Genomic DNA, 17,246 nt, shown 5'->3' on the forward strand with positions numbered 1-17,246 from the left:
CTTTTTTTGCAATGTGTAGGAACCAGTGGGGAATCCCCGCTCGTTTGGAAAGGTGTCAAGGAAAGGCATACAAATAGCATGTAGTTTCAAAACGTGTTTAATCACGTTTCTTGAATGAGGTATCTGTACTGGTGACGAAGACCACACTACCTTTCCATCATAAACAATAAGTATAACAACAGGGAAAATTTTATAAGACAGTGGAATGCAATTTTAAATGAATATTTCGACCCTATATCTAAGGGCCGTTCTCAGCAAAACAACGAAAAAGAAACAATATAAAAGAAACTCACATTATTTTTATTCTATGACTATTTTGAAAATTAAAAAAATTTTTTAATTTTTAACGATCTAATTTTAATTTTAGTTAAAAAAAAAAATATCAAATTGTTTGTTAAATCAGAAATAATTAAAAAAAAAACACAAAAGTTAAAAAAAATCCAAAATAGTTCTTGCAATACCAAATTAATTTTTACAAAGTACAAAACTACTTTATACAAACCCGAAATAGTTCTAACAGATTAAAAAACATTTGCTACATAATACAAAACACTTGCTTCAAAATATGAAAATTCTAACAACATCCCAAATAGTTCTAATTGAATACAAAATTTCAAATGTATTCTAAAAATAATTTTTACTGAACATAAATAATTCTTAAAAAATACAAGAAGTTCTAAAAAATCCAAAATAGTTCTTACAAAACAAAAATTATTCTTACAAAATAGAAAAAATATTTTAAATGAATCCAAAATAGTTCTAGCAGAATAAAAAATAGTTACTACAAAATATAAAATGCTTTTCAAAAATAGCAAAAATTCTAAAAACATCGAAAACAGTTCTTACAGAATACAAAAAGTTCAGAAAAATCCGGAAATAGTTCTTACAAAATATAAAAATACTTTAGACAAATCCAAAATAGTTCTAACAGAATAAAAAATAGTTCTTGCAAAATACAAAATACTTGTTACAAAACCAAAAGATTTCTAACAACATTAAAAATAGTTAAATACTTGTTACAAAACAAAAATATTTCTTAAAACATCAAAAATAGTTCTTACAGAATATAAAAAGTTCAAACAAAATCAAAATTGTTCTTACGAAACATAAATAATTCTTAAAAAATGTTAAAAGTTCCAAGAAATCCAAAATATTTCCTACAAAACAAAAATTATTCGTAGCAAATACAAAAATACTTTACACAAATCCACAATAGTTCTAATAGAATAAAAAAAATACTTGGTGCAAAATACCAAATACTTGCTTCAAGACACTAAATTTCTAACAACATCCCAAATAGTTATTATAGCATACAAGAAATTCAAACATATTCCAAAAATAATTCTTACAAAGCAGAAACAATTCTTGCAATATACAAAAAGTTGTAAGAAAATCAAAAATAGTTCTTAAACAACAAAAACTATTCTTAAAAATATAAAAAATCCTTTACACAAATCCAAAATAGTTCTAACAGAGTTAAGAATAGCTTCTGCAAAATATTAAATACGTGTCGCAAAGAACGGAAATTCTAACAACACCGAAAGTAGTTCTTACAGAATACAAAAAGTTCAAACAAATTCCAAAAATAGTTCTTAAAAAACAAAAATCATTCTTACGAAATACAAAAATTTTTTAGACAAACCCAAAATAGTACTAACAGAATAAAAATAGTTGTTGCAAAATTCGAAATACTTGCTACAAAACAAAATGATTTCTAACAACATCAAGAATAGTTCTTACAGAATATAAAAAGTTCAAACGAAATCAAAATTGTTCTTACGAAACATAAATAATTCTTAAAAAATATAAAAAGTTCCAAGAAATCCAAAATAATTCTTACAAAACAAAAATTATTCGTAGTAAATACAAAAATACTTTACAAAAATCCACAATAGTTCTAACAGAATAAAAAAAATACTTGGTGCAAAATATCAAATACTTGCTTCAAGACACTAAATTTCTAACAACATCCCAAATAGTTATTATAGCATACAAAAAATTCAAACATATTCCAAAAATAATTCTTACAAAGCAGAAACAATTCTTGCAAAATACAAAAAGTTGTAAGAAAATCAAAAATAGTTCTTAAACAACAAAAACTATTCTTAAAAATAGAAAAATCCTTTACACAAATCCAAAATAGTTCTAACAGAGTTAAGAATATCTTCTTCAAAATATGAAATACGTGTCAAAAAGCACTTAAATTATAACAACACCTAAAGTAGTTATTACAGGATACAAAAAGTTCAAACAAAATCAAAAAATAGTTCTTAAAAAACAAAAATTATTCTTACTAAATACAAAAATATTTTAGACAAATCCAAAATAGTACTAACAGAATAAAAAATAGTTGTTGCAAAATTGGAAATACTTGTTACAAAACAAAAAGATTTCTAACAATATCAAAAATATTTCTTAGAGTATTTTGTTTTGTGACACAACACCAAAATTTTAACAACATCAATATATTTCTTACAGAATAAAAAATACTTGGTGCAAAATACCAAATACTTGCTTCAAGACACTAAATTTCTAACAACATCCCAAATAGTTTTTATAGCATACAAAAAATTCAAACTAAGTCCAAAAATAATTCTTACAAAGCAGAAACAATTCCCGCAAAATGCAAAGAGCTGTAAGAAAGTCGAAAATAGTTCTTAAAAAACAAAAACTATTCTTGAAAATAGAAAAATCCTTTACACAAATCAAAAATGCTTCTAACAGAATTAAAAATAGCTTCTGCAAAATATGAAATACTTGTCACAAAGTACGAACATTCTAACAACACCGAAAGTAGCTCATACAGAATACAAAAAGTTCAAACAAAATCCAAAAATAGTTTTAAAAAACAAAAATTATTCTTACAAAATAAAATTTTTTTTTAGACAAACCCAAAATAGTACTAACAGAATAAAAAATAGTAGTTGCAAAATTCAATATACTTGCTACAAAACAAAATGATTTCTAACAACATCATCAACGTGCAATTACTGATTTAAATATTTTAAAAAGCAATTAACCAAGGATTTAAGGGACCGATACTTCAAATAATATCTCAGTTAGGCCTGGGTATGATTTGGAAAACAATCAAAAATTGAATAAAAAAATAGTTTTTGAACCAAAAGTAAGAACAGTTTTGAAACCTTTTTGAACAGATTATTCTTTAAATGAAGGAAGCTGTTTCCTCCTTCACCGATATGAATCAACAAATAAGTGTAGAACATTTAAAAAATATACTTTAATTTGTGGTTTTCATCACGATAGATTATATATTCTTATATACATTAAAGAAAATCAATACTTTATTGTATTTGAACATTTGAGTAATGAGATTATTAGACGGATCATAGAGTAAACCTCCGATTCATGCACCCCCAACTCTTAAAACTAGAAGATGAAACGCTTAGAATGTCTATTAAAACATCGGAGATGCAAGAAAAGGATTTACATATATCATATATTGGTACATTGTAATTTCCTCTTACTGCTTGGCAATCAGTAGTAAAAAGCAATTTTATTTAGATTAAGCCATGATCTACTTAATAATTGTTAATTATTACATTTATCTTTTCAGTTTGGTGAGTTTCTGTTCCACTTCATTAGATCAAGTAGGTTTGACGATTTGTTCAACCATGTCCTATTCAACTATAAATGTTGACTTTGATTTTGTTTATATCTATATTCAGAATCCACAAATAAGAAGGTGAGTTTTTTTATTTGACTCGTAAAGGTAAGATACCAAAGATTTAAAAATAAAATACAATAGTAACCGAAACTCTAAAAACTGTAATTTTGATATCCATGGATACATCAATAGAATCATATTGTTATGCTGGTTTCAAATATATAAGTGATTTCAACTCATTAAATTTAGTTTTACCAATCAAAAGTTATACGACTGAGAAGATTTGCATTATTTTTTGAATAAAGGAGGAAACTAGCCCTAAAAATCAGTGAATTTTAATCAAAATCATACTGTTTAATTCAGTTTACTTTTCAGAGCTAGATTTCTTAGTCTTTCATTGCTGTACGTGTTGTCTGAAATCTATAATTTGGGATGTGTGGATTGCTATTTTTTTTTTAATTTTCTGAGCTGTATTTCTTAAATTTTCAAAGGTTTAATATAAAAGTTTTTTGTCAATCTAATAAGTTTTATCGCTAGTTTTTTTTTGTTTTTTTTAAATGAAAGTAAGGAATAACATTAATATTTTTTTCAAACAGTTAGTGGTAAGTAACTGTAAGTAAGGAGTGACATTGTTCAATAGTTATCAAAACTATAAAAACTCGAATTTTGATATCCATGGATACATCAATAGAAACATATTTTTATGCTGATTTCAAATATATAATTTTTTTTTATTTATTTAATTATGTAAACGATCAAAAGTCTGTCTCATCCTTAACTTGTTACTCTTTATTGTGAAGTTGTTTTTTTTTTCCAAATTTTTAAATAAAATAAGTTAGAATGAAAATCAAGAATTTAGCATATTTTAAGTTTAAAATTAAAAGTATTAATATTAAGGAAATAGGCTTCTTAATAATTTAATATACGTTCACTTTCAGAGTTCTGTAATGAAACCCGAAGGAGGATTGTACTATCCCCATAACCCCGACGATATAGTCAAAGACGATAGATGCTATTGGTGTAATCTGCGGAGCAGGTTTTTGATCTGGAGCGGTATACATCGATATGAATCAACATATAAGTGTAGAACATGTAAAAAATATACTTTACTTTGTGGTTTTCATCACGATAGATTAGATATTTTTATATAAATTAAAGAAAATCAATAAGTTCTTGCATTTGAACCTTTGAGTATTGAGAATATTAGAAAGGTCATAGAGTAACCCTCCGACTCACCCACCCCCCGCTCGCAGAACAAGTTCCCCCTGAAAACGTCCGGCTACTCCAATAACGAAGACTTTATGTAAACAGTGGGCCCAGTTCATAACTTCAATGACAAAGACCTCCATGGAAAGATCCTCCCACGTAACCCTCCGACTCAGCCACCCCCAACTATCAGACAAAAGTCCTCCTTAAAGCTTCTGTATACTCCAATAACTAATACTTTATGTAAACATTGGGCCAAGTTCATAACTTGCAGACCTTCACCCGAGGGGGTGTGGGGGATTAAGTTATCCTCAAAGAAACATTTATTGTATTTTTTCGACCATGCTGAACAAAATTGCTAATCGGAACACTTTGGGGTTGTGGACACGGAATCAGGCAACTGAGTCTCTCAAACCCCTTAAAGCTCTTTTAAATTTCGTTTTAAATGACCACCAAGTAAACTTTATCCGACGCCCTCCTTCAGAGTGATGTTCCCTTCTCCAATGAACAATTCCTCCATGGAAAGATCCTCCCACGTAACCCTCCGACTCACCCACCCCCAACTACCAGACAAAATTCCCCCTTAAAACTTCTTTAAATTTCGTTTTAAATGACTACCAAGTAAACTTTATCCGACGCCCTCCTTCACAGTGATGTTCCCTTCTCCAATGAACAATTCTTCCATGGAAAGATCCTCCCACGTAACCCTCCGACTCACCCACCTCCAACTACCAGACAAAATTCCCCCTTAAAACTTCTGTATACTCCCATAACCAATCCTTGGGGGGGGGGAGAGGAGGCCTTGTGGGGGGTGGTAAGGGACCTCACAGCTAAACCACGACAAAGCACTAGTCTCGTGGAACTCAGTTCCCATTTAACTCAATCCCCGAGCAACTGTATCCCCTTTAACTGAACTCTTGTGCAACTCACCCCTCCATGCACCCCATCCCCCTCAAAACACTTTTCAGCCAGTTCTTTTTAAATTGACAATACTTTTAAAACTTTACTTATGTATTATACAGAGCACATCGGCGAGGTAAAGCTAGGTCAAGTCACACTGTCATTCTATCGTTACTTTTCAATTAAGCTATTGAATACTTTCTAGCAATGTCTCTTGTAAGCGTCAAATCTATTAAGTATCTGAGCTTATTCTTTGTATTGTTGATGCAAGCACCCCATTCTTTAATTACCCGTGAGGCAGTCTTAACCATCGCAATAATCCTAATCACCAATCAAGTTATACTCGTTCCTCTTGGCAAAAAGAGTGTAATGACCTGTAGAATTAACTATCAGAAAAAAAACTGTTTGTACGGGGGCCTGCGCAAAATGGTACTTCTTAGTCTACTTATGTTTACGCCTAAATATCATCTCCAGTCGACAATCGAATTTAGAAAAATATTTTACTTTTACTGAATTCCCGATTTTAGCAATTCCGTGCGAACTACTTTTCCGGCAGGAAAATAATGTTCAAAAACAGGTTCAGCGTGTTTCATTACCCCTCTATCGAAACTCTTATTAAGATCAGAAAAATATTTTTACCAATTTTGGCCGGATTCCGGGCAAACTAATTGTCCGGCAAAAATATAAAGTGACGGATGAGAAAGTATGGATTCAGTATGCAATTTTACTCTATTTCGAATTTATAATCGACTTCATAACACACTTTTATTTCTAGTATGCTAAATTTCCGGGTAAAAACGAATGCAGTATGTCTCCTTACCCCTTATACTTCGGATTTTGTTTTCGTTTTACCAAATTTCCGGTTTTGGCAGGATTCTGAGCGAACTACTTGTCCGGCCCAAAAAAACTTCAGATACAGATTTAGCATGTATCTTTACCCCTGTACCGAATCTGTAATGGACTTGCAGACACATTTTTATTTCTTCCAGATTTCCAGTTTCGGACGCATTCTGGGCAAAATATTGTCCGGGAAGAAAATAACGGTCGAAAACGAATTCAGTATGTGTCCTTACCCCTGCATCGAACGTCTAATCAGCTGCGGATACAACTTTTACTGTTAATCATTTTTCCGGTTTTGGCTGGATTCCGGGCGAACTATTTGTCCAGCGAGAAAATTAGTTTCAGATATGAATTCAGCATGTCTCCTTACACCTCTAATTCGACTATGTTATTTACTTTTAAAATATCTTTAACTAATCCCCACCCCTAGATATAGAGCTACATAGCCGATCTACAAAATTGACCTATACTTTGACCCCAATAATCCTCACACTAAGTTTGACCAAAACATCTATAGGCCTACCCCTTCGGGAGTTATCATGCTTACAGACGGACAAATTGTAAAAAGTCATAGATATCCCGTCACTTACGTTTGGGATCCCAAAATTTTAAGATTTTGCATCGAATATTTAGGAACAGTCTTATAGGCACGAAAAAGCGGATGTGGGACCAGTTTCGTAGGATATTCACCGTTTCTCTCAAAATATACAGTCTTGTCCTGGGCTGGCCTCGTGCATTAGTAATCCTAGGTCGTTATAAGCAAAGGTTGCAGTAGTGGCAGTGCTTTCTGTATTTACTGCGGAAAACTTGAAAACCTGGTATTTCTGATTAACTGTCTCCACGTAGTCAAGCAGACCAAAGGTTTCGATGGGATCCCAAAAAGTGGAATATTTATTAGACTTCTTTGTCCAGACAATCGGGTCTTGTAGATTTCCGATCATTGCCAGACTCCGAAAACATGTTAACATTTATCCCTAATAACCGCCTGAAAATTTACTTCTGCATCGCAATCACAGTTTATATAATTATCCAGTAAGCTTATCGCAGATAATTTCTGGTCTTCGTTCTCGGTGCGAACAAAAAGCTCCTCCCACTTCTTTCTTCACTTATGGATCAGTGTGTTTGCGTCTATCAATGAGAAATGGCTACAAAGTGCATTATTCGTAATAGCGGGTTTCCACTTGTTTCCGATTGTTTCGCGCCTGACTTGTCTACCCGTGAAAAGATCTGATGCCGCTTATGTTTATATCTGCAAAAACTTTCTCCGGAGCACTCGCACCCCGGTCCGGGTTTTTATAATGGGTGAGATAGGGAATGATCATACTGGATAATTATATAAACTGTGATCGCAATCCAAATCAAAGCTCTGTATGACTTCAGAATTAAAGTTAGCTTTTTATCAAATTTCCGGATTGCAGGATTCCATACGAATTCCTTGTCCAGTGAAAAAAATAAATTTTAGCTAATACGGATTCAGTATTTATTTTTACTCCGAACTCGAATCTCTAATTGACTTCAAAAGAAACTTTTACCTATAGCCAATTTCCCGTTTTGGTCGGATTCCGGGTGAACTGCTTATCCGTCAAAGAAATAAAGTTCAAAACTGAATTCAGCATTTCTCCTTATCCCTATATCGAATTTCTAATTGACTTTAGAAATAAACTTTAATTCTACCAAATTCCCGGTTTTGACATTTACAAACTTGACCTGTACTTTGACCCAAAGGATTCTCACACCAATTTTGAACAAAATATCTCAATCCCTTGCTAGGTATCCATCACTAACGTTTTAGGATCAGAAAAAGCGGAAGCCTAACCTGGCTCGAAAAGAGTCGAACAAGGAGAATGCAAAAATCAGTGTAGTTCCGTTAGGGTGGAAAAGAATGGCCTAAGAAGTTCGAGATCTCGGAATCTGACGTAACTATGATAAGGCGGGCCTGATGCTTTAATAAAACCAATCAGACAGATAAAAAAAATCAATCAACTAAATATCGCAGAAAATCCTGATCAAGGAGTTATGTCACAAACATGAAAACAAACGAGAGATCAACTGATATAGCCCACAAATAAGCCAATAAAATATAGCACAAAAAGAAGACAGGACACACTACAAAATTTTGAGGTCATAAATTAATCCGCTTTGAAAGAATATTATTGTATTTTAGCCGTGGACGTTTTTTTGGGATCCCAAAACGTAAGTGACGGATACCAATTTTTCCTTCTGTCCGTCTGTTAGTACTATAACTCTCGAAGGGGTTGAGATATTTTGTTCAAACTTGGTGCCTTTTGGTCAAAGTAAAGGTCAAGTTCGTAGATGGGCTCCCTAGCTCTATATTTGGGTGTGAGGGAGGGGGTTTCAAGTTAAGGGGCGAAAAAAAACATTTTTTAAATGCCAATGAGATAGTCACTTTAGGGGTAAGTAGAAATGCTGAATAAAAAGCTGAAATTTATTTTGACGCCGGACAATTGGTTCGCCCAGAATCCGGCCAAAACCGGAAATTTGGAGGATGTTCTTGAAGCTGATTAGAGGGTCGAAATAGGGGTAAGGAGATATTCTGAATCCGTTTTTGGCTTCATGTTCTTACCGGAAAAGCAGTTCGCCCGGAATCCGGTTGCTAAGAAGGTAAAAGTTGTTCCTGAAGCTGATTATAGGGTCGATATAGGGGTAAGGAGACATTCTGAATCCGTTTTTCAGCTTCATTTTCTTACCGGACAAGCAGTTCGCCCGGAAAGCCAAAACCGGTAATTTGGCGGAAGGTAAAAGTTGTTCCTGAAGCTTAATAGAGGGTCGACATAGGGGTAAGTAGACATGCTGAATCCAAACCTGAAATTTATTTTGACGCCGGAACATTGAGTTCGCCCGGAATCCGGTTTTGAAGAAGGTAAAAGTTTTTCCTGAAGCTAATTAGAGGGTTGATATAGGGGAAAGGAGACATTCTGAATCAGTTTTTCAGCTTCATTTCTTTCCGGACAAGTAGTTCATCCAGAATACGGCCAAAACCGGTTTTGGGGCGGTCTCCGGCGAAATTGTGTTTACTGACAATTTTGTTTCAGGAAATGCATGTTACAATTACCAAGGAAACACTTGGCGTTAGAACACCGACCTTGACAGAACACCTAGTGACAGAAACGAGAGATAAATTCGAAACCGGAGAAGACTTCATGCCATCGGTCAACACAAATGATGATAAGAAGTCAGATATAGGGCAACAGGTCTCCGATCAAAAAAACAACATGAAACTCTTTTCATGTGTCGCCAAGCAGGAGCGCATTATATCAGTAGTTGCTGGCTCCAGTGACATAGTTAAGACCGTCCGGGAAAATTCTGTTTTGAATGCAGGAGATATCTTGGTGGAAATACAATCTACATCATCTTCTGTGTTTGAGCTGTGCAAGCAACTAACAGTCCATTGCACTGAAGACCTTCATAACATTTCGGCAACTAGTGGAGTTGTTGTCAAAAATCACAGTGACGACTCCGAAAGTGTAGTTCACAAGGATCCTGTAATAAGGAAGCCAATCTCTAGCGAAAACCAAAGGAAATACCTGATTTCATGTGGTCCTAATCAACCAAAGCAGAGTGTGTTCCCAGCTGATCCGTCAATATCAAAAAAGAAAGTGTCGTTTTCACCCCGGCTGGTTTGAAGATTACCAGTTCCTAGAGTACAGTATCGAGAAAGATGCTGCCTTCTGCTTCATTTGCTCGATTTCCCTAGTGGTCCGGGGCGAGACCAGTCCGAAAACGCTTGGGTGGAAGACGGTGTGCGGCAATGGCACAAAATGAAGAGCCAAGGAAAAGCAAGGGAAAACTGGCTAGTCACTTCTCTTCCGGGTCACACAAAGCAGCTTTGTCGGATTATTGTCACTTCGTCAGCAGTAATGGTCATGTTGATTTCTTACTTGATAAAAGAACTTGAGCTAAGCTTTTGCAGCAAGCAAAAGATGAAGAGACGAACAGAAAAATTGTGACAATTCTTTTGGACGTTGCAAGAACCCTAGCGAGACAAGTCATTGCATTTAGAAGAACGGAAGAACAAGAGGGCAACTTTGTTCAATTTGTTCAACTTCTAGCGAGATATGTGCCTGCTCTTGAAGCTTGGTTAAATGATTCTCGGTATAGACCATACAAAGTCACCTATCTACACAAATTGTCCCAGAACGAGTTTATTGAATTGCTTTCAGCAGAAGTCAGAGAGAAGATCCTTGACGAAGTCCTGGATTCAGAATTTTATTCTGTGATGGCGGATACGACACCCGATGCTTCACATTCTGATAAGCTTGCAGTCGTAATCCGCACCATCAGCTCGGAAGGGATGCCTAGAGAGAGACAATTAGATGTTAGTGAGGCAAATGACAAAACCGGTCGAGGTATGGCAGAAAGTATAATAGGAACACTGACAAGGAGAAGAATTCCGCTGGATAAACTAGCTTTTAAGTCGTATGACTATGCAAGTGCAATGTCTGGTCAGTTTAATGGAACCCAGCAGAAAGTATCGGAACTTCTCAGTCGCCGTGTGCCTTATATACCCTGCCAGGTAGAGCATAGTTGCAATTCATCTCTCTTGATAGCCGAGCTTTTCAATATCCTCGAAGAAATGTATGTGTTCTTCTCTTCATCTACAAAGCGTTTTGCCGCCCTTAAAGAAAAACTCTCTTCAATTGAAAACAGCCTTAATCTCTGAAACTTATCACGAACCCTGTGGACTGCAAGGGCTGAAACCATACAAGCAGTGGTTACTCCGTTTGAATCAATAGTCTCAGCCCTTGATGAAATAAAACAGATGAAGATCGCCGATACGAAGACGAAAGCACAAGCCAGCGGCCTCCTGAAAAGGATTCTCAACTTCGATTTTATCGCCTGCCTCATGTTCATGAAAAATATCATGTACAAGGCCAGGATTGCAACAGAAAAGCTTGAAGAAAAGGAGATGAACATCATCGACGCAATTGAGATGCTAGACGCTACGAAGAAACTTTTTGAAAGAATATCTTGTGAGGAAATGAACAGTTTAATTGACAGTGCAGCACAGTTTGTCAAAAGGATGGAAGTGGGCCCAGAGTCTGATTTCATCAGACACCATCGTCGGAGACTTGGACCATCTTGTTATGACAGCCGAGCTCAAAGTCAAGCCGATATCTCAATGCATCAGTTCTATAGACAACATTTCAGAATCTTGCTTGATAAGTTGACTACAATGATGGGAGATAATCTCAGAGCTTGCCTTGCATATTTTCTGCCATTTTGCACCTTACTCCAGCCTCCTTTGAACAAAAGTATCTCAGTTGCAGATATTGAGCAAGTAACAAAGTTTTTCCCAAACCAGGAAAGAGCTCCAGACGCTACTGCTCTTCAAGTACAGCTTGAAGTTTTGTTCCAGTTTTGCCAAGGCGCTGCTTGCTTTAGAGAAGTCCTTGGTGAAGGACATCGCCGGAACCGTCACCTTAAGCAAGCCAGTCGTCTCGGCAAATTGGCAGAGACTGCACCTGTTGCAGTTGCAGCTGCCAAAAGAACATTCAGCAAACTCAAGTTTGTGAAGAATTGGCTGAGAACTACAATGCGTGATTCTCAGCTGGATTTCCTCCTGTTGCTGGTGAGTGAGAAAGACCTCACTGATGGTGAAGACTTAAACAAGATTGTTTCGCGTTGGTCCATTTTCAAGAGGAGGCGACTCCTGATTCAAGCTTTTCTTAGTTGTGTATTTGCGCATGTAGTATTCCGTTTTTGTCCTTCTTTCTTCCCGTAGATAAGTATAAATGATAAAATACTATTGTCTATGAAATTTGTAGGTAATGACGAGTCACAGAATGTGATCTACAAGTCGTTTAAATGAGGGTTCTCCCCCCCCCCCCCTGGCCTGAGTGCTTCGAGCCACCCCTGCAACATAGTTTTAAGTTTTGTAAATTAGCCCTTTGAGGATGACAACCCCCTCAAATCCCTCAGAACAAGGGTAGTAAGTTATGCCCTGGGGGAATATAAAGTTTTTATAGAACGCGTTGGCGTAGAAACTTCAAAAAGGGCTCATTCGATTAGAAGCTGAAATGGCTAGTGCCCTTTTTTAATAGTCAAAAGTAATTGGAAGACAGCTAACACCCCTTCCACGCCCACCATTTCCCCAAACACATCCAATCAAAATTTTGAGACAGCCATTTTGTTTCACGCAGTTAAAGCTCAGGAAATTATACCTTTGAATAGGACACTCCCCCCACAGTCGTTAGGGCAAGGCTCGTTAGTTATGCACCGGGGGCATATAAGTTTTTATTGAAATGTTTGCCGTGGTAACTGGAAAAAGAGCTCAATCGATTTGAAATTTAAAGTCATAGGGCCTTTTTTAATAGTCAAAAGTGGTTTGAGGGTAGCTAGCCGCCCTCTCTCACTAACCTTTCCCCCAAACACATCCAATCGAAATTGTTAGATAGCCATTTTGTTCAGTGCTGTGGATTTCCACATAGAAATTATGTTTTTGAGGAAGACACTCCCCCCAGCCCTTAGGGCAAGGGTTGTAAGTTATGCCATGGGGGCATATAAGGTTTTTATAGAACATGTTGTCGTAGAAATTTCAAAAAGGGCTCATTCGAATGAAATTCGAAATGATTAATGTTCTTTTAAATATTCAAAATTGACTGGAACGCAAGCAAAATTCCGTCCAAACCCACAGTTTCCTCAAACACATCCAATCAAAATTTTTAGATAGCCGTTTTGTTTCACGCAGTTTAAAGTTCAGGAAATTAAACCTTTTAGCCGACCACTCTCCCCCCCCCCACCAGTCTTTAGCGCAAGGGTTATAAGTTATGCCCTGGGGGCATATATGGTTTTTATTGAAATTTTTTCATAGAAACTTTAAAAAGGGCTCATTCTATAGGAAATTCAAAAGGCTAGTGCCCTTTTTAATAGTCAAAAGTGATTTGAGTGCAACTAAACCTCCTCTCACACCCACCTTTTCCCCAAACACAGCCCATCAAAATTTTTAGATAGCCATTTTATTCAACGCAGTTGAAAGGTTTGGAAATTAGGTCTTTAAGGTTGACAACCCATCCCCCCCACTGTGGTAACGTGATTCTTGTGTTGTTTAAGTGGTGTTAGGGTGATGTAGTGGTAGATGCCTTTATTCTCCCTTTATAGGGGAGATAAAATCTCGCCCTAAGGTATTTAAACTTTGTTAGCGTGCCTTAGGCTTTGACCAGACTAATGAGGTGTACCAGCTGGGTATTTTCGAGGGACTAAATGTAGATTGAAGAGAGGTTGGCTATAACACAATACTTTTATTCAGTTAACATATACTGATACAAGGTTTGATAATACATATATATTCTGCTGGGACTGGTTGTCCCAAGTAGACCGCAAGTCCCAGAAAACTATGATAAGATATAATAAGATACTTAGACACTTACAATAATCCGATAATATTCCAAAGTATTTCTAATAAGATAATAAACGGGCAGAGGTTCACCCTGAAAGTCAAAGAGTGTGTCTTCAGTCTCAAAAATCTGAATATATATCTGAAAACCCAACCACATCCATCCGGCTCATTGACGTATTTAGCAAGGAAATTGGTTATTGAGCAAGTATCCCAGCTTACACGTACCAGGATATGTATTTTTATCTTAATAAAAACTGGTATTTCTAAACTGTGTATTTGCGTCTTAAAACTTTTACTAAATTCCAAATTGACTTAGTTAGAAAGCTTTACCAAAATACTCACTATTTAAAGAAGAGTTGTCCCAACTCTCATTATTTTACTTTTAAAACAACTTAATTTTTGTTTACAGCTATTATGCTGCCATCTTTGGGTCATTATGTGCATATACCCTCAATGGGTTTCCATAGGGTCATGTTCATGGTCAAATATAGGCCATGTCCTTTTTTTGTCCAAAGATTTCAATTTTTGAAATTCATCCTTGTTTCTCTTTTTCTCAGTCTCTAGGACTGGAAAATATTCTTTTTACCCTTTTCATATGCATCTTCTGTTTTATCTTGGCCCCCAGTGGCTTAAACATTATATTGGTGGTTCTGCTTAAAATAGATTTCAAGTTATATTAGAAAAGTTTATAAATTATTTGATTTTAAATTTAATTCCCATTAACAATTTAATTTATCTGGGTTTTGTGGTTGATATACCGTTTATTTTTTCTTGGTTTAAAAATGCCTTGGATAAATTACACATAACATTTTTAGTTTTTAAATTTTCACATAGTTTTCCAGCACAAAGCATTTTCACATATTTCAATAATATACGCCATTTAGGCTATGTAGCACATTCTCTAGGCCTAAATTAGATTATGATTTTATCTCACTTTCTGATGAAACTTGTAGTAAAGTTTGTAATACTGCATACAGTTTCCAAAATATCAGTTGATCAGGTATGGTTTGATTTCTGATGGAATGAGATGTTAGTATCAGGATACAATTGAACTGGCTTGGAAATTTGTTACTTTCCAAAAATGCGTCAAAAAATGATTGAAAAAATGGATCCGAAGGATGTTACGAAAAATTTGATTTCCAAAAAAACACTAAGGCTGTATCTAAAATAAATATTCACATTAGAATACACATAAAGCATAAAGTTTTACACATATGGTAAAAAGAAACACTCAATTTTGTAAAGTTTAATTAATTTTAATTACTTTTCTCTCTTTTAATTACTCTACACATAACGCTGCTTAAATAGAAACATTATGTTTCTTGCTGGCGACATTTTGTTGGCTCAAAAATCTGAGTATATATATATATATGTATATATATATATATATATATATATATATATATATATATATATGAAAAACCAACCACGTCCATCCGGCTCATTGACGTACTTAGCCAGGAAATTGGTTATTGAGCAGTTCCCTCCAAGCCTACACATTCCAGGATGTGTATCTTTATCTTAATAAAAAGTGGGATTTCGAAGCTTTGTATTTGCGTCTTAATATTTTTAATAAATTCCAAATTTACTTAGTTAGAAAGCTTTACCACACCACAACCGTCAGGGCAAGGGTTGTAAGTTATGCCCTGGGAGCATGTAAGGTTTTTATAGAAAGCGGTGTTGTAAAAACATCAAAAAGGACTCATTCAGTTGAAAGTTGAAAAGGCTAGTGCCCCTTTATTAGTCGAAAGTAATTGAAGTGCAACTAACCTCCCTCCCACGCCCACCGTTTCCCCGAACAAACCCAATCAAAGTTTAGAGATATTCATTTTGTTCAACGTAGTCGAAAGTTCTGGAAATTAGGTCTTTTAGGATGATAACCCCCTCAGAGCCCTCAATGAAAGGATAGTAAGTTATGCCCTGCGGGCATATAAGGCTTATATATAGAAAGTTGTTGTAGAAATTTTAAAAGGGGCTCATTTGATTGGAAATTAAAATTGCCCTTTTTAATAGTCAAAAGTGAGTGGAGAGTAATTAATCCCCCTCTCACGTCCACCATTTCCCCAAACACAGTAATCAAGGTTTGGAGATAGCCATTTTGTTCAACGTAGTTGAAAGTCCTAGAAATTACGTATTTAAGGATGACACCTTCCCCCCCCCCCCAGAGTCCCCAGAGCAAAGGTTGTAAGTTATTTCCTGGGGGCATATAAGGTTTTTAATGATAGAGTTGTCGTAAAAACTTCAAAAGGGGTCATTCAATTGGAAATTGAGAGGGCTAGTGTCCTTTTTTATAGTTTAAAGTGATTGGAGGGTAACTAACCCCCCTCTCACGCCCACCATTCCCCCCACCACATCCAATCCAAATTTTCGGACAGCATTTTGTTCAACGTAGTTGAAAGTTCTGGAAATTAGGTCTTTGAGGATGACACCCCCCCCCCCAGCTTTTCAAATAAAAGTAAAGAACTCCATTAAACAAAAAATGAGCAAAAATAAAATCAAATAATCTACCAAGCGTGAAACTACCGCAAATCAGCATCGATAAGTAAATAAAACCCAAAACGAACAAAAATTACAATAAATAATCGAGTCAAACTCAAAACGAGCAGAAATTAACATAAATTGGGGTCAAAACCCCTATGCCTTCCCAAGGCCAGAACATAATTTGCACTTTTCTGAAAAAATATAAATGTTTTTACTTTTATAGGTTTTTGAGGATGACAACACCCCTCACAGCCCTTAGGGAAGAGGCTGTAGTTTATGCCCTTGGGGCATATAAGGTGTTTATAGAAAGCGTTGTCCTAGAAACTCAAAAAAGGCTCATTCGATTGGAAATCGAAAAGCCTAGTTCAACCCAGAACGAACAGAAATTACAATAAATGACCGAGTCAAACTCAAAACGAGCAGAAATTACCATGAGTTGGGCTCAAAACCCCTATTCCTTCCCAGTATTTTGAAAAAAATACAAATGAATGTGCATTGTCAGTTTAATATACATATACTGATATTTAGTAATCAAAATGTGAATATCATTTGATTTATTGAAGTTATAAAAGTAAAAACATTTATATTTTTTCAGTGAAGTGCAAATTATGTTCTGGTCTTGGGAAGGCATAGGGGTTTTGAGCCCAACACACGTTAATTTTTGCTAGTTTTGAGTTTGACTCGGTTATTTATTGTAATTTCTATTCGTTTTGGGTTTCGTTTATTTATCGATGCTGATTTGTGGTAGTTTCACGCTTGGTAGATTATTTGATTTTATTTTTGCTCATTTTTTGTTTAATGGAACTTTACTTTTCTTTGAAAAACTTATTTTGTGGA

At 35.2% G+C, this 17,246-nt stretch overlaps 1 protein-coding gene across 1 annotated transcript; it reads left to right on the plus strand.

Moving 5' to 3' along the window:
- Positions 1-11,351: 11,351 nt before the first annotated feature.
- LOC148942793 (uncharacterized) lies at positions 11,352-12,314 on the plus strand. The gene has a single exon (XM_089102356.1). The coding sequence runs from the start codon at positions 11,352-11,354 to the stop codon at positions 12,312-12,314; it is 963 nt and encodes a 320-aa protein (XP_088958482.1).
- Positions 12,315-17,246: the final 4,932 nt, after the last annotated feature.

Source organism: Artemia sp. Qi Xiang Cuo, chromosome 16 (assembly GCF_049724085.1).
Source record: "Artemia sp. Qi Xiang Cuo chromosome 16, ASM4972408v1, whole genome shotgun sequence".
NCBI lineage: Eukaryota > Metazoa > Arthropoda > Branchiopoda > Anostraca > Artemiidae > Artemia > Artemia sp. Qi Xiang Cuo.